General features: G+C 34.6%; 1 protein-coding gene across 4 annotated transcripts in view; it reads right to left on the minus strand.

Moving 5' to 3' along the window:
- Positions 1-19,511, minus strand: part of SBF2 (SET binding factor 2) — a 271,467-nt gene that overhangs the window by 139,889 nt on the left and 112,067 nt on the right. For all 4 annotated transcript variants that reach the window (XM_085317208.1, XM_085317207.1, XM_085317206.1 and 1 more), the window contains 3 exons: positions 16,801-16,938; positions 3,649-3,762; positions 1,704-1,814 (listed from right to left, as the gene is read on the minus strand). In XM_085317208.1, coding sequence (XP_085173334.1) covers positions 1,704-1,814; positions 3,649-3,762; positions 16,801-16,938 — 363 coding nt within the window. The remainder of the gene's footprint in view (positions 1-1,703; positions 1,815-3,648; positions 3,763-16,800; positions 16,939-19,511) is intronic.

Below are 19,511 nucleotides of genomic sequence, written 5' to 3' on the forward strand. Positions count from 1 at the left end.
CAAACAGTAAGTGTGGTACAACTGTACTCTGTACAGCAGCAAAGACTGTTTTAAGCATGAAGATAGCAAGCTCCWGTAGCTGCACATCTCACATCTGAAATCAAAACATGTACACAGTACAACCAAAGAAGTCCCTGAGTTGTGGCAGAACCTGCTTAGACCCGCACAAAATTCTCTACCCTAGCAGTTCAGTAGCAGATCTGGACTAAAACTACTTTCACATTCGGTATTTCAGCAGTGGAGACATGAACAAACTGRAGGCACTTCTAAGACTTTTAGAGATAAATAATGGAAGAGTGTTCCTATTCTAAGATCCGTAACTCAGTTTCGGCCCTGGAAGCATGAAGCTGAAGAAAACAGTAAAACATTCTTTTCCAGTTAAAATGGAAGTTTGACATCAACAAATTCAAGGTCCTTCCAAGAGAACACTTTATACTAAAAAAACACTTTATACTAAAAACACTTTATACTAAAAACACTTTATACTAAAAACACTTTATACTAAAAACACTTTATACTAAAAAAAGAATGTAGAAATGGGACTAGAGGCACATGAATTTTCCTCACTCTTCTAACAGAGGAAATGGCAACTGGGGAAAGCCATATTCATGGATAGGAGAAAAAAAGGGAGGATATAGTAACAGCCAAAAGTTCAAGTGGAGAATGACCAGCACCTGCAATGCGAGGTGCACATACCATCCTGGAAGAGAGTTTCTAACAGGGAGATATGATCTAACTAGTCCCTTCAAAACTTAAAGGCTTGGGATGCAAAACCACAGATGCATGTTTGCCTGGAGGACCGTTAGGTAGATCTTGACTAAGCTAAGAGAACTCCCGGCCACTTTTAGCTCTAAGAGAAATTCCAAAGCAGCCAGGACCATGGGAAAAACAGCAAAGATTTAGAGATTTGAATAATTTTAAGAAGATTGGTAATACATATATTGTGAGGGAAGTGTAAAAAGAATGTATATGAAATCTATTTTAAAAGTAATGACTTATCCTTTCCTGGGCTTAGTTTCCAGACATGTTTAATGATAAAAACTTCAYGATAAAAACTACAACCTCCCCTTACTGTCAAGTGAAAGCCAAACAAATAAGACCTACCTGACTTGTTAGAAATTAGGAGCAAATTATTTGAAGTAATTAAGCAAACCAACCTGACTTTTCATTCACAGAACGCACAGGTAAAAGAAGCAGAAATAAGTACATTTACAGGCAAACCTTTTCTTATTTTTGAATGTATGTGCTACCTGATCACCTCTGAGAAACGTGAATAAATAAGACCATGTCCAAGGTGTTATTTCAGAATTTCTTTCTGATTTCATAAAAATGGAAATTTAAAAGTTACCAAAGAAAAAACAGTAGAATCTTCATCTAGATCAAGAAAATATATTGCTAAAAGAATTAAAATGAAGGACATAAAAAAAAAAAGCAGAAATATTCCTGAACATACATTATTTATTAAAATCTAAACTTTTACAAACCGCTTGATTTGTTATTGTGCCTTGTAGAAAGCCAATTCAGTGACAAAATTAACCCTATGACCTTATCCTGGAATGGAATTTTTGCTGTCTTTAGAAGATGGGCCACAGGGAAAGCACTCAGTCGAACTATGATCTTTTTTTCAACAAAAATATTTAAAGAATTTATTTTTTGTTTTCTTCATAAATTAAATTAACTGGAAAAATACTTTGTCCATTTACCTGAGACCCTCCAGAAGCAGGGACAAGGCATGAACACAGATTTGCAATAAGAGCCTCCAGTGACACGTTCAGGCTGTCCACATACACAGTATAGATCAGGCCAAGGCAAGCCTAAAAAGGTAGATGAAATACATTAAATTTCTATACAAGGAAAGCAGATATCAAATTACTTGAAGTTAAATGCATCTAAGTTTTGTTAATGTAGTGAAGCAGGTTCCAATTGAAGACAAAGTCATTTGCTATAGAAGTAATCACTCATTTTTTAAAAAAGTAACTTGGCTACTTAAAGAACACATATAGTGGACTGAGCGTTTGCTGCCATAGTCTTTTTTAAAATAAATTCAATCCTTAATATTTGCACTTTGTTCAAAAATCCAAAAAGTCTCTTACTAGAAATTAAGTTTTAAAATTATAAAATCGTAATTTCACTTGAACTTTAAATTCTATGGACCTGAACATGATAGATTTACAGTGTCACTGATGAATCAATGAGCTCTTACCTCATTTTATGCTAGCATCAACAATCAACAATTCCATGTATTATTTAATTTACATTATTTATTGATTCAATAAAATATACTTAATAATATATCTATATAATTATAGACATATTTTATTTATGTAAATATATATGAATATATATGAACATACATTACAATATATATTATATACATTGTATAAATAACTAAAAATCTATTCATAATATAAATTTGTATGTTTAAAACTAATACAATTAATAATTATATCAAATGATGATTTATTAATAATTAAGGAACTAACATATACAGTTAATATATTTATTATGTTTGGGTATATAAGCAATATTAACATTTCAACATTTCCATTTTTGTTTTGTATGGTTTCAGTTTTGATTGAAACATTAGGGACCTAGCTTTATCATTTTGGCAAATAATTTCATGCAAGATGATTTAACACTGTGTTCTCAAAAAAAAAAAAAAAGGAAAGAAAAAAGAAAGAAAGAATCATTTTGTTCCTCAACATCCTTTTGGTGTCATTTTAACTGCTATAATTTTGATAATTCAGCAAATATTTTAGGAATTCGCTTACAAATAATTCTAACAGTAATTTTCCATACAACACATAGTTAAGCTGTGAAACTCCTTGCCAGAGGATGTCATAAAATCTGAGAGTTAAGAAACTTGACAAATTGTACAAAAAGCACAAATGACACCTCTGGTTCAGGAAGTGATTAAACTGTAATTCAGYAGTTATTAGGAAAGTATTCTTTGGAATTATTTCTACAGCCTGCCCTATTCTTACATACTTTCCTCTGCATTTGCTATGGGCCACCATTAGAGACAAGATGCTGGGCTACATGGATTTTCAGTACCATTTGGTACAGGCATTCTTTAAAGTCTAATGTCTTCTTCTCTTCACCTGTAAACTGAACTATATTTGTTTCTCCTAATACAAAATTAAACTTTTAATTTATCTCAGATCAGCTATATTTAATCAGCTAAAGTAATCCAGGATCCTAAATCTCTGTCACACATCTTAATTTGCTCTGGAAGAGACTCTGACATGTTCATCTTAGATATGGGAGAAAACTAGAATTTTTATATAATTTTCTATTATAATTAAATACTGTTAACATATTATTTTTACCTGAGCAAATCTGGTCTCGCCATAATGATTTCCTTCATTATCAGTAAGTTGAGCCCAGGAAAAAAAAATAAAACAAAAAACAAAAAAAACAAACTTTATTTCATGGTCTGTGTATATTTAAAACTACTTAGAGGATAAAAGAGCACTGCCTTAAACTATTGGGGGCATCCACTGTCATGAAGAGTGGTTTTTATCTAGTTCAATCTAAGTCTACTTCTTCTGGTAAACTCCCAAACCAATTCTGAGATGTCACTGCTACTCAATTTAAACAAATTTGTCTACTGACATACATTAGAAATGACAATTTTAAGTTCTTTACCCTGAAAATTTCTGGATAATCTAGTCTGGACACCAACACCAGACTTTTAGGAGCGAATACTTCAGCAGGTGGAATTAAGCCAGATTCTTCTTCGCCGTCAATTTCTTTTGCTCCCTTGAAAACAGATACATATCAATTAATAAAGAAACCTCAACATAAAATGTTAGCATTCTTAAAAAAAAAAAGAAAAAAAAAAATTTCTCAGAACTTTAAAAGACTATAAATTAGAAAGAAAATGCATGCATTATTTGAAATTAGTAATTCAGTCAATTAAGAAGAACACATTCTATTGCTTGGACTCCCTGAAAGCTTCTAACTATAATTCAGCTTGTTAAAACTCATCTGTAAAGTCAAGCACCAATGTATCTAAAAGCCAAGTTATCTAAAAAAGAAGGTTAATGGGACAGTAATTCRCATTAATTGCTCCCTGTGTAATGCTTTAGAGGCAAAATGGATTATAGGAAGGGATCCTTTCATAGCACAGTATTAGCTGTGTCAATCACAGTGCAAATAAGAAATAATATATTTTGCAGAAGAACTTTTCAGTGTCCTAATCATATACAAATAATTCAATTTCTGAAAGAATGTCCACTAATGTTGCAGATAAAATTTATAGAGTGATCTCCAGCCTGACTCAGTAAATCTGAAAACTGAAGGAATTTCTTCACAAGTACTCTAGTTCTGATTTCCTCCCGGAATCCCTCAAACTTATGAATCACCATGTTCCAGGATTTTAAAAAAAGAGGTTATCCATAGATAACCTTGGAAGACCAGTTGTCCACAGTATTGTGCAAGTTGCTTTCACATCTTTGCCAGCATTTACAAGTACTATTCAATCACAAATATTTGACTATTATTCCTAGCCAAAACGAAAGTTATTGCTAGTTACTTTCATTTCTAAAATTCCACACATTCTTTGACAAATTCATTAACTGAGCAAGCTTTTAGATGACAGAAAGTATGCTCTTTCCAGTTTTTACAAGTAAATCTTGCCACTCCTATACCACTCATAGCATTTCTAAATATTTCCTTTGTTTCTCTGACCCAGCACTCATTTAAGCAAAAATCACTACATTATCTTAATTAGGAGTAGGAGAAAAACTACTTCCTTCCCACTTGACATGAAATATCCACGTTCTATTTCTGTCATGATCCTTGTCTTCACTTAATTAAAAAAAAAAAAAAAATCCAGAATCACTTTCCTAATAAAAGGAAAAAAACTTGATACAAATTGTCTTAGATGCCAACAATGCTGTGAATTCATGAGTATTATTTACAATCTCAGCTGACTACAGTTTCTTTAAGCAAAGGCATGTATTCAGATAAAGGTAGTAAAAACAGTACTATAAGTAATTAAATTAGTAACTTCATAAATTCTTCAAATATGAAAAAGTTTTAGTTTCAACTAGCTTGCTGCAAGAATCTAGTTTTAATCCAACTTCAGAGGACTGCAACCAGGCTGTCCTCCCTCCCTCCTCCCCCTGCACAAATACCTGGGTCCATATTCATACTACTTATTTCCAAAAGATACTTTCTACCAAGTAGATTACTCGAAATAGTGTGAAACATTGCGGAAAACTACAGGGCATTTAATAATCCACATCTGGAATGTGGATCTAGAGGTACACTGAATCTTAATCAAAACAGAGAACTCTTGCTGCTACTTCTCTTCTGTGTTATTTCTCTTTCTGAAGAAACAAATAAAGGTTCTGATGTGCAGCAATAAAATGATGAGCAGTTTGTTTTATATGCATAACTTCAGATAATTAAGATAGCATTTTGAGAACTAGTCACACTTCAAATAACCTTTATGGTATTTATTTGAACTTAATATTCCAAAATAGAGTCTGTTAAAAAAAGGTATCAATCTGTTAAATGAGGCTATGCCATAAATCACTGATAAAAATCATTGCAGTGATGCTGCAGTGAAGTATAGAATTGTTTTCTCTCCCACTCCTAAGCAAGTTGTGTAAATCCTTTCATGATTTGCTCTTTTTTTTAAATCAAAAATATCTTATTCTCAGTATGACAAAACAGAATGAAAAGTTAGCAATGTCAGATAGAAAGTTTCCACAAATAGAAAACAAAAGCCAYATAACAAAGATTCACTATAAAAGGGAAATCTGCACACTTACTTATTATTGGGGATACAAAAACCCATTGATTTTTCACAGTGCAATATGGACTGAATAATATGTAGCCACAGAAGAACAGAATTACGCTCACAGTAACCCTCTCCTAGTAGCCGTAGTGATAAAAGTCAATGACAAGACTGTCAGCATGCTCATACAGTTCCCCTCTTCAATGTATTCATTCAGAGCAGGCTTGAAAATACACCCAGCTTGTATAGACACTTGCTCCATCAGTGTTCACCCCGTCTAACACAGCTGTGTTCGGACAGCTGTTCCTGTCGGCTTCTCACAGGAACAAGCACAGGAGATGACAGCATCTGAGCCCATCCAATCGGTTCCCTACAGCATAACTGTTTTTTCAGTAAGAAATTAAACAGGTTCCTTCAAATACATCTGCCTAAGCTAACCTGCATGACTTTCTCCTGAAACAAAATATGTAATAATAGTCCTGTGAAGCCTGATTCACAGTTGAAAGATAGCATCTAAAGACATCGGGCAGCTATCAGGCAGCACTTACCATCTGTGAACTATTAAATAGTGTTTGCATCCACACCAAGAACTGCACTTTGTAACACAAAAACTCTCTGCTATTCTAGCGTCAAATAGAAAAGGTCACCCTGGGAAGGCGCAGCGGCCAGATTTCAGCTAGGTGCTGCAGTAACAGCTGGAGGGTGGTGAGGAGCTCCTTCCCCCGCGCGGCAGGGCAGGGGCCGTGCTGGAGCCCCTGTCCCTCTCTGCTCCCCAGTAAAGCCAGACCTCTGCTTCCAGGCTCAGGCTCTGAACACAGGTGCACGGTCGTCTGCATCAACCTAACCACCCTCCAGCAACCGACATGAAAGCAGTTATCACATGTACATATGTATGTACGTAAAAAATGAAACATATGTGCGTGCACATGTCACTCAGAGCTCTTCTTTCATTACTAAAGAGACATAAAAGAAAAAGTAATTTCTCACCTGCATTAGAGGAGAGTGCTACAGAACACTAGCACTACCATGTTAATAGAAGACTCTAAAATATTTTGGTGCCTCTTTACACACCAGCTGAGATGCTGGGGTTCCTATAAAACTGCCTTGAGACTCTACAGCACAGAGTAGGTGATGGCACTCACTTGGTCTATTCCACCTCTAACCTAATCTAGATTTCAACAAATAAAAGTGTAAGCATCACTATACTGAGTCACGCAAAAGCCTGATCTACAGCTAGCATCTCATCTCAAAGGGAACAACAGCAATTGCCTAGAAAATAGGCCAAGTTTAGTACGGTAATTTCTCCAGTACATTTCCCCTGCCTCTAGTAATCTGCAGCTGAGGAACTTTCTAACCTGGAGATAGTCTATTATTGATAATTAAATAAGTAAATAAAAGTATTAAAGTAAAAACTACTTGGAAAGAAAGTACTTAGATTTGCATGAACTCAGAGTGGTGCTACATATTTTCGTATTAAGGTATAAACAACAACCACAGCAAAATATATACACATACATAGTCATATGCTGGGGTTCATGCATATATTCTTATCAAAATGGCAATCAATACCTAGCAATGTTAGTCTAGTTGGCATGACATTTCTACGTTTAAAGYATGATTCACAATTCGTAAAGAGAAACACATTGCGTTAAGGCACGTCCCGTAAATGTTCGTTTATCTTCATCCACCGTAATGCTGGCAGGGAGAATATTTTTATTAACTACTCTTTACATAAAAAAGTACAAGGACTTTTAAAATTATATACTGATGGTTATATACTACTAAAAAATAATCAGCAAAAGTTCATTTATCAACTATCCTAAACATCAATTACGAACTTTATGCTTAAAGGAACTGATACTGGCTACCAGACAAGATTGAGCCATCAGAACATTAGGAATTTAAAACATCTTCCAAGCATCTAACAGCAAGGGACAAGAGCAGCTTCTCCAGACAAACAYGGGTACTAAGGTAAGGAAAAGGCAGGGTGCACAGACAGGGAGGTATGAAAACTTTTTAGCTATAAACGGCTATTTTCACAAAGCCTACTCAACTTCAGATCGAGTCCTGTATTAATTCATAACTAATATAAAATTTGAAGGACTTGGCTAGCAGCAAAATGTGAACTGAAAAATCACATACAATGTGAAAATATCTTACTCCTGCTTCATAAAGGAGCTATGGAAAAAAACAACATGACTAGCCGTATTTCTTCTGCAAGTAAGCATTCTGACAGTGACGCAGCCATACTATCAGCAGGCAGCACGCTAAGCAGATCAGCACTTCAAACACGTGACCGCTAACCTACTTTTCAAGCAAAGTACTAACAACAGAAGCATCTGCAGTAATGCTAAGCACCAAGTGGCAAAACTACTAACTTAATTCTTTCTAGTCCCAATTCTTCTTGGACACATGCGCATCTTCTCTCTTTCTTTCTTTCCATTCCCATTTTTTCTAAGGAAAAAAATATTCAAAGCAAAACTAATAAAAAATAACTTTTCTCATTATCTTTTTATTTTACTAATAGAACCTTCAGTTTAAAAGTTCTGCTTAACATATTTCTCAGTATAATCTTCCTAACKACATATAAACTAAAAGGGGAACTTTAATTGGTTCAACCAGAAGTAAAAAAATATTATTACAAATTTGTTTAAAAATCTCATGGAATGCTAGAGTTTTCCTTTTGCATTTACATTGGTTGGAAAAAGACAAGAACAATCTATTTGTTATACTATTATGAAGCTTTCTCTACATCCTTCAGCTAGTTTGTTGGCTAGCAGTCCTCCATGCTGTGGCAGAACTGATTAAGAATTTTCTCTATTTAATTTAAATATTGTAAGAGCAAGATATAGTTTCTTTTGTTCTTTTCTTCTTTTCTTCTTCATGCAGAGAGACTACAAAAACTGTTAAGATGAGAAAAAATACCACTGGAGAACAAACCAGCATTCCAGATGTTTAAAGAGCCATTTAATTTAAAGACTGATAAAAGTGACTGATAGTGGAACTGATACTAGTTAGTCCAGTGAATAGTAGCTAACTTAAAGGCAATAGATGTGGCAGCCAAGAAAACAGGTGACAGTAGTCAACTTTACTCGTATTACCTTATCTTTTTTTTTTTTTTTTTTCAACAGAGGTACTCATTGTCTTGATCTGGCCCCCAAATATAAAGCTTTCTTCTCTAACTTGCATGAACCTAACTTTGCTACCATACCCAGATTATTCTAAGATGTCAGCTCTGCTTTTAAATATTGACATGTAGCTTTAAAATAACAATTTAGTCAAAATCTGCATTAGGAACTAAAGTCAATTTTTAAAGAACAAAATGACCTATCCATATAATCCAAAAAATTGTTCCTACTATTGAATATAGGCAGTGTTGAGGGATTTGCACAGCTTGAACGCACATTACCATTTGCTCAGTTGATATGCAGCTGGATTTCAGTACACGAGATACAGAACTATTCCTCCTCTTCCTTTTCATCCTCATCTTCAGAACCTGGACATGTCTGTCTTAATATTTCAATATGCATGCCCAAATCTGACATTTATCAAGTCTCCAGTACTACAAGGCTCCCAGATAAAGCAACTCTGAACAGTCCTCCAGCTCTCTAAGACTACCAGCTGTCCACTCAGTCTTGACTTACACAGGCTCTGACACTCCTACTGGTTGATTTACTTTATAGTTTGGGATTTTAGAATCTCCTCAGCACAAATTCTGTAAGTCTCCTTTGCTAGGACTATTAATGCATTTTGTTCTGATTAGTATTAGACAGAAAAAAAAAAAAACAGGCTCATCTTCACATCAGAGTGAAGAAAATCAATTTAAACCGAGGTACTAATAGATACATTAGAAAACAAAAAGCCTCTGTAGCTTCTGCAGATGTGACGGTGAAAGTTCAGAGGCATAATTTGAAATAAAAATCTGGGAATTGCAGATGTATCAAAGGAGATCAAACATGAATGGAAAGTGAAATTTTAATAGTTCATCCAGTCCAAGAGAGACACACACAGAAAGAGAGAGAGAGAGAGAGAAAGAGAGAGAGAAAATACCCCTCACATTACAAAACTTTCATTCTAGTACTTCAAGACAATTACCAGAAACAGTTTGCCCTATGCAAAATTTTGCACTGAAACTGTGCCAAGTTCAGCAAGGCCTTTGTTTATCTACTAACTGCCCAGGCAAAGGAGATTTATAGTTCACAAATGATTTCTTATTTTAAGAAAAGTTATTTGAAGTTTGCTTTAGTAATCTCATGTAAATAGCTCATTTGGGACAGATCCCTTTCTTTCCATGTAATTTAGTCTCTGCTGGTCTTATCTGCAGCCAAATATATGCTTAGCTGGTTTATTAGCAACCAAAGGCCAAAAACATTCAGCATCAATTCATTTATTTACTTTTCATAATTAAAAAAACACACGTATCTAACAAATTCTAACACACATACAAAAGTTAAACTTAGATGAATTCCTCCAGAACACAAATCTGCCTACAATCTATTTTGTTGAACTAAAACGAAAGGTGAATAGATGAACTTCATGGCTTATCTAAACACACAAAATCTCACCGCTGCAGCTATGCTTAAAAAGGAATAATTGCACTAGGATAAGTCATTATCTTTAATTAATCTTTTCAGTACGAGGTAGCAAATCATGTCAATTCACCATAGGAATTTTATCAACTAGAAAAGGACCAAATACAGAAAACTATGTAAAGATCACATTGTAAACTTATCAATCTAGCAACCTCAAGTCTCTAACAATTTAATACATTAATTCCCCCCAAACTACTGAAAATTCAGAATACTCATAAATGATATTAAAGGGTACACCTTGCAGTTGTTAGCATTACACAGAATTTTACACCACCTGCATCTATTAAATCCGTACCATTTAATGCACCACTCTGAAATCTCCAGAAGGTCCTTATATGCATTATCATCTAAACACACTTAAAGGGTTTTGGGGGAAAAAAAGTACCCTAGTACACATTCCTTCCACCTTTTACTCCAGCTTACATAGCCATAGGGCAAAGGATATTTCATGAGCGGGCCATTAGGTTACGTATGTGCCTGAAGATCTGTGAATTCCAAAGGTACAGCATATAGCTGCCACATAAATGCCCAAATTCTACAGGGCAATAATTAATAGCATTAAGTGCTTCAGAATTTTAACTTTAGGGATGGTAAAGAATTTCAATAACGTGTCTTAAACAAGAACTAAGCATAAGCAAATAGCAATTTCAGAGCTTAGAGTTTGCTGCATCTTTTCAAAATTACCCAAAGGCAGCAGAGCTGATCCATGGGTTCCACCCTTTCCTAGCTTCATATACCTAATTTAAGGTAAACAGACACTAGAGACCTAAGCAATGCAAGCAAAACAAACAGCAACATCAGATGAACTTCAGAAAGCTAGCACCTCATATAATATTTTAACGTAGTCCTACGAATGATAAAGAACAGTACCTGCAGAAGTAAGCTGAGGCCAAAACTGACACACACAGATATCTGTTTGGTTTAATTTAAAATACAGACAATTAATTCCTTTAAATTGCATATGGAGAAAATAATGAATTGGCATTATTACTGCCTGATAGTCAGACAAGTTATTTGGTCTCTACCGACAAAGAAAAATCTCTGCCTAAAAAGATGGTATCSTAGTCCATGTGCTGAGATTTGAGGCCACTGTGTAGAACGTAGCACTGAGTAAAAAGGAAAAAGAGACCTTGAGCAAATGTGGCAGGTTTGATAGCTGCCACATATATACCTGTCTTATCTTTTCCAGCTAGAAAGCTGCTGATCAAGACCTCTAGAGGCAAAGGACAGATAGTGACCACTAAAATCTATGCAGTTTTGAGGCTTTAAACAAAGGTGTTGAATTTCTTTCCTCATTCTTTTAAACTCACTACAAGCTTTTGCATCCGGTAATAGTATGAAATCAAAGGGGTGGGGAGGATAAACAGGACAGCACAAATTACTACCATAGTTATTAGGAAGATAGAAACATGTTTTAATCTGTTCAACTTTTGTCATCTTAACCTTAAATTCTGGTCTATAAATGACTATATAAATCTAAAATATATAAAAGGATATTAAAAATAAAAGTCTTTTTTTTAAACATACAAACATAACATTAGCTGTGAATTTTCTCTTTACCTGGTAACATAAAGGCATTTCTTAAATCCCTCCATGTGAACAAACCATGCATTTTCAAATACATTTAGAAAGATGATGATAGAATGTACTAAATATTATTGAAAAAAAACTCCCCCCCCCACAAAACGTGTTTTGGGGTATTGACATTAACAGGTCATTTTCAGGACAAATTTAACATTTGGATCATTTACGTTCATGTTCGGAACATTCTAGGTGACCCTGTTTGAGCAGRAGAGTTGGACTAGATGATCTCCAGAGGTCCCTTCCACCCTCAACCATTCTGTGATTCTGAAAATTATTAAACATCTTAAAAATAACATGCTAACAAAACATCCAAAGGAGAATCAGATCTCACAATTCAAAAAAGGATACAGCTGAGCTAAGACTTCTCATCCTCTGCTAAAAATCAAACCACAGTGACTTATCAAAAGACATATGCTTTAACACAGTAGAATGACCAACTCTACTGTCCAGGCATAAAAATTAAAACTTTCTGAAGCACGTTGCCTTTTTGTTGGCAGTTTTGTCTTTGACCTGTAAAATATTTGTGAATGGATGTGAATCGGTCATTTTATGGTTTGGCATTTTTACAAATTTCTCCCCCCCTCGCCCTTTTTACAAGGGGAAAGGGTAAGGAAGAGAACATGAATGACAGAAAATGTGAAACTTATGAATTATTACTTATATCCATTTTCAGAGTGATATATTTAATCTTACCAAGTTTGTGATCACAATATTTTAATGTATATACACTTAGGAGAACACATGAGATCGTATCAATCTGGTAATAAGATTATTGTAAATAAAGATTTTGGTTTTTCTGCTGATCTCATCAAGTAGAATTTGTGTAATATAAGAATAAAGCTGCACCACTTACTGAGTTAAATCATTCTCTGTTTTGTTAGTGGGGGGATTTTGGGGAATGGAGACACATTTCAAAGTGCAAAGCAATATATAATTAAGTATATTAGACCATTAAGTTCCCAAATGACGTAAGTCAAAAGTTATTTTAAGAGATTCCACCTACGGTGCCCTTCCCAATTATTTTATGCATAATTGGTATGAGGCACTGCTGAGGTTAACAGAAGCGTCTCCCAAATCAAAAGTACTAATCAAGTCTTTGTATATTGTAAGTGGTATACTGTAAGTGGCACTATCTAGAACCTGCTGCCAGAAATAATATGCAACCTCATTTTACTGAACAGTGTATGAAACATACAGAACTATACATACACTTCTGTTTTCTTTTTTCTTTCTTTCTTTTTTTTTTTTCTCAATTAAACCATCCCTTGGATAGCTAATAGAGCTACACATACATAATAATTGAGCTTTATCTGCAGAGGTAAGTTATGATTCTTCTGAATACCCTTTGGCTTCTCAACAGTTTCCAGTTTCGGTCACTAGAAAAACAGTAAGCTAGGTAAACTCTTTTTTTTTTTTGGTAGTAGAATAGACATGGCTTTCTTCAAATCAATGAAAAATTCCTGCAAAGAGTGGACAGTAAGAGTGCAGGATCAAAATACAGTAAAGCAGAAAACCTTAAAGGCACTATGTTAGAAGAGGAAGCAGGAATATTTTGACTTTTTTCCTCCTCCTCCTCATTCCTGTAGACACATGCAAATGAGTATGCATCCAGCTTTACCACTACAACATCTAAACAGCACCTTAGGGCAGGCAAGAAAGTAGATCAGACCAAGCATATGGTAGAAACATTAAAGGCCAGAAGGAAGGACAAACCAGTGCAGTACCTCAGCTTTACCAACACATTTGTGTTGGTAGGAATTTGAGGTGAGAGAAATCTTGCATTCTGAACAGGTCTGAAACATACCGAAAAGGTCTTTAAATTACATTGATTTTTTTCTCTGTCAATTCCAAATTATTAGATTACCTCTAATACTCTACTCATGTTCCCGATTTTAGACTACTGTTAAATTATAACTCAAATTTTCAAATGCTTGGTTATCATTTCATATGAGGTATGTATCCTTATACAGCTTTAAGAATTGTTAATGGCACAATGAAGTGAGACTAGTGTCTTAAAACACAATAATCCAGGAGGATTTACATGGAAAGATGCAACACCTACATTCATGGCAAGAAGCAAGTTTTATTTCAGTATTTGATGGAATATCATATTGTTCAACTTCCTCACCAGTACAGACATGGAGTATAAATCAGACTAATTGTAATATCAATATGATTGATACACTGCTACCACTTTTGAAGGGCTGATCAAACAACTGACCCCTGCTCACACAGATGAAAAATTCTGAGTCAGTTCAAAACAACAGCACTGCAACAATGCAAAGTATGATTCATAGCTGTAGTCAATCAATAAAATAGTATTTTATTCTCTATCCAGGCACAGAAAGTTAGGCCATCAGCTGATTACTTGAGCCTACACTTTTATTATCTGGTAAACTAGAAACATGACAGGCAACTGATAAGAATTACAGAACTTTCAGAGAAATATTGGGGGGAACACTTTTTTTTCCCCTCTGCAGACTGCTGTATATCATTTTTACAATCACCATGTTAATCTCATATCCTAGACATCTATGGGTACTAGCTACAAACAGGATGCAAGTACAGCCTCCTTACTCTTCAGGCAGCATTTGTTCACAAACTATCCTGCAGCAGCTGAAGCAGAAGGGAAGGCAACTGCAATGGCAATTTGCAGTAGAATTCTGAGGCCAAGTTTGATCAACTGTGTTAAAAGGGTACTTGTATTATTATGCAGGAGGCTCGAAAGGGTTCTTGAGCTGTCTTACAGCATTTACAAGATGAGAAAGGGGTTTGTTTTCACTCTGAAGTTTAATTAACCACAGCAACTTCCAAGTTATTGACTTCAGTTTTCGTGAAACTGATTCTGCAAGCTAAATATTAAATATATTCTAGCTAATTCTGACCAATCTCATACCAGAAGGGTTTACCTGAATGCTACTGGGAAAGAAATAACCCATCTTTTGGGGAAAACAAATCTTTACTTTTGTCTTAGTGATCTATATTATTAGGTAAAAACCTGAACTGTATTTAAATCTGAAAACTAACAACCAGATTTCATTTTACGTCCTGGACATTATGTTTCATGGAGTGTTTCTTTAATGAGGCAAGCATCTGAATGGTTAAACCAGTATTACTTCCATAGCTCAGTGCTCCATAAGCTTATGTTTCATTACAGATTATACGTGTGTTGAATTCTTGTGTAATGACCATGTAACAGAGCACGTTCAATTATTCTCTTTGGGTTTTAGAAAGAAACAGGAAGTTTGGTTATAAACAATGCAGTCACAGAATAAATTTCACCACAGCAAGTTCATCCGAAAAATATGCATTCTTTTCAACACAGCCAGGAATGGCATTATGAGAACCAACATCCTGCTTCTCTCAGTTTTTTTTAATTATTATTTTATTTTAATTAATTCTTAGGCAATATAAGAAAAAACCCTTTAGTTAATACTGGATATTTTCTGATGAGCATTTCTTGAAGGATGTGGATAGTGAACCAAAAGTAGCTGCTAGAAACTGCAGCATAAATACACTAATTTTAGCAAACTTGTTATGTTATAAAATACATAGAATGGAGGAAGAGTCAGCCTTTGTACATTTTTATCAGCTGTGAAAGAATAACTATARAATATTTCACTCTAAAATACAGATGACATATTAAATCATGAAAAAAATATTTAATACGAAGTTGTCATATGAACTACAGTAAAATTAAAGACCAAAATATAGCTAATTTTTGTTACATTTCTGTTTTAACKCCTTTTAACTCCTTGTAATAATACACAAACATGTCTACATCTACTTAAACTCTAGAGTTAATGAAGCAGGAACAATAACTTAATTCTCTGTCTCCAATTATGCCTAAAAAGAACAATATTATTGTTGCTACTCAGCATCTTTTAATTATTCTGCAAGACAGTACTATTTCAGCCCCAATATTTACATAAACAGGTATAAATAAAGGCATTTTCTTAAAATAATAAATACCACTAGTGTTCTTCACTGAAGAAGCAAAAGAATGTTACTTAACCATATACACAATCTTAACTAATTTTTTAATATRCTTTCTGCCAAGTTTTTACTTATTTGTGATTTTTCATGTGGGAAAGAAAGTATTTCAAAACATAACAATGACATATCGCAACTGCAGATTGAATTAGCTTTTCCCTAGGTTTTAGCTACTAAAGATTCCAAGTATTATGTCATAGCATAGATTACATGAAGTAATTTGCATCAAATGGGAAACAAAATGTCTATTTTTGAATGACAGATTGCCCAAAAATAATGAAATACATGTTTAAAAACACTGCCAAGCAGCTGACACCCAGAATCTGACCTATATAAAAAAACAAAAGATTATTATATCAGGATAAAATTGTGTCATTTACACCCATAGAAGTCTTGCCAATAAACGCACTTACAGAAATATGTACACACATTTACAGCATGCTTGTACACATTCTGCGCTATTCTGACAAAGATGGCCAGCAGAGGGAGCAGAAGTTAATAAACCTTTTTCCTAGAACACAGATGAGAATCATTCATGCTACCTCAAACACGGAAGTAAATGAAAGGAACACCATCTTGGCTGTCTTGTTTAAGAAAATATGTGGTAGAGAAAAATAAATTCATATAAATTCTGTGAATATTTTTTTTTCATTTTCATTTTAAATCTAAGAAGATATTCTAAATAAAAGCAGAAAAAAACCCAAACCCAAACAAGTACAACAAGTTGAACTTCAAACAAAAATATCTTCATTTGTATTTGAGAGAACAACACATCCTTAATAGGAACAGTAAAATATTTTCTAAAATTTCTTCTACTACATTAATTTATTGTTTTTAAGATATCTTTTTCTGAATATTTGTTACTTATTATAAAGGATTTACCTGCAGATTGATCTCTGCTTCATAGAAAGTTAAGCATGAACAGTAGTGCCTCTCTGAGTCTATATCCGTCAAAACAACCACAAAGAATGTTGGCTGTTTTCTCTCCTTTGAAAGCTGCCATCCTCCAGGCTGACAAAACTAAAACAAAACAAAAACAAGAAAAAAGAGAGATTTAGTTAAGCAGTACTATAAATTATCAGTTTTTTTAAGGAAGTGTCAAACAGTTTTAAATGATATGAAAGAATATTATTTGGAAAATGACTCTCAGAAAATTTCACTAAAGATTTGAATGTTGCAAGGTGCAACATTTAGAGAAAAATTAAAAAAACCTAGGAGGTCTTGGAGCTAATCAGCCTGATATAAATCTAGCTCTGTAGACATCAGTGGAGAGATAAGTGATTCAGGCTAAAGATCATCTTTACAAGTATTAAACAGTTAGGCAACTGTGCATAAATATACAGGTTATGCAGGTTTCATCTGGATTATAATTTCAGAATTTGAACCCCAAATTATTTCATCTTGGAATGTCTCTAAATTTCTCTGTGTATGTCTGCAGCCCTTAATCTAGGGGTAAAATTCAAAGCTCCATTACAATCCCAGAGGTGCAACTAAAATGGCTTTGCAAGTAGAAAACTAGTGATATGCACTACAACTTATATGTATTTTTGCACATTTATTTTTCTACAATAATCAGTAACACTAGTCAAGATGATCATAAAATACAGATAAGGAAAGCTGCTTTTAGATTTAACTTGATTTTAACTTACATTGTCACAGTGTAACCTATTTTTGCAAATACCAGTTGCACGCAAGCCCCTTTCTCCTTCCCCCTGCAACACATCTTCCTCTTTTTCAAAAAAAAATGTAGAAGCTCAACATATGAGATTTGTCTTTCTGCTCCCCACACTTTCCATGAAAATTAAAGGATTAAAGGGATTTGCCTATCTGTAGTCATTATAAAGAGATCCGAAAAACTAAGAATGCCTACATTGGATAGAAGAGGTCCAATACCCTGTTTCCAATGGTGACTGATAGCAGATGCTTAAGTACAAAACTGGGTAAGCACAGTTATTTCTCTCTCTCTAATATGAAAGCTTCCACCAGCCTTCAGCTGAGGAACCTCCCGAGTCAGAGGTGGCGCGTTTGTTCACAGCAGTCACGGTTAGCTACTAAAAACAGTCACTGCCTTTCTCCATCGGTTTAGCTAATCAAACTCAGACTTTCCATTTACAGCTACCGGCAAGATTATTCACTACTTCATCCTATATAACTCTATTTCTGGAGCAATAGTTTTCATCCATTTATTGATTACCTCTACAACCTAAATTGTGAACATACGAAATTTCATGAAGAGTTTATTACAACAGGGATGTAGGTTTTGCCAGTCCTGTGAGAAGTGTATTCAAATTKCATGACTTCAGAAGTCTTAAGGAAAAAGAAAATCACTTGCTCCTTTCAGATGCTAAGAGAGATGCTACAAGTCTCCAAAAGCTCGTATGCCCTGAGTATACTATTACCAAGCTCCTGCAGCAATGAGCAGACTAAATATGTGCAACCTCTATAACTGTCAAATAAGCACAACTTCCTCCTATATTTGTTCCTTCAGGCTGACAAGAGCCATGGCAGTTGCACACAAGTCACAGAACTGAAGACAGCAATTCTCACTTCAGAACGGGGATGCATAAGAAGTATAAACAAAGGAGTAGCATCCTGTATTAGTCCTTATTAGATTTTGGTAACACTGGCATAATCTCCCTTTGTTTTTTTTTTTAATCCCTAATCAGTTAAAAATAAGAAAATACCACTATTAATCTTGCAGGACTGTTACAAAGATTTTTAAAAAATAGTAGATATATACAGACATTATGATGAAATCATCATTAAAAAAAAAAAACTTGAGAATAATATCATTTTAGTTCTGTATGTATTGCAGAGCTTAAGTGGTATATGGTAAGTGAAGCCTGCAACGCGTATCTCAAATAAAAATTAATTAAATAAATAATTAAATAATAGCTATTTGTTCAGTGAGCATGAGCTAAAACACTCAGAATGCCAAAAGATTCTGTTAAGAAAGAAGGGTGGGGGAAAAAACCCTACGTGATAAAGAATTAAAAACTGAATCATRAATACAAAGTAGGTTAAATTAAGGTTGCTCGGGCAGCCTTAGCTCTGGCATTCTTCAGCTCTGAATGCTTGAGTTTACAATCTTCACATTCCTTCAGATCTGCCAAGTCTGCCAGTTCTGACAGGAGATCACTGCGCTGCTGCCCGGAGCTTTACGGGTAATTTCCTGCCTCACACCTCCGAGCGGTGGTCGCTCAGACTTCTGGATGTCTGGAGATCCTGGACAAATGACCATCCTCCATACACTGAACACCACCGCAGTAAAGGCACATAAGAGCTGGTATACCAGACTAATCCACAGGTAATGTATTCTGCATTCACATGGTGAATGTGAGCTTGAGATGTAAGGCACATGCACTGCAGGCTTTCACACAGTGCACACAGCATCTACCGCTTCTCAACCTGTCAGTATTGGTACGTTTATTTCTTATATGCTTTTTGTGTATTTTTTAAAATAAGACATATTTAAATGATAATTCTTTCCACTTTATTAAAGTATTATTAGGTCTTCTGTTAAAAAAAAAAAATATTACCAAAACATCTGCACTGCAAAAAAGACAGCCTGGGAAATGCAACAGCTAAATTCA

Source organism: Rhea americana, unplaced genomic scaffold (genome assembly GCF_003343005.1).
Source record: "Rhea americana isolate MKP2758 unplaced genomic scaffold, rheAme1 scaffold_49, whole genome shotgun sequence".
NCBI lineage: Eukaryota > Metazoa > Chordata > Aves > Rheiformes > Rheidae > Rhea > Rhea americana.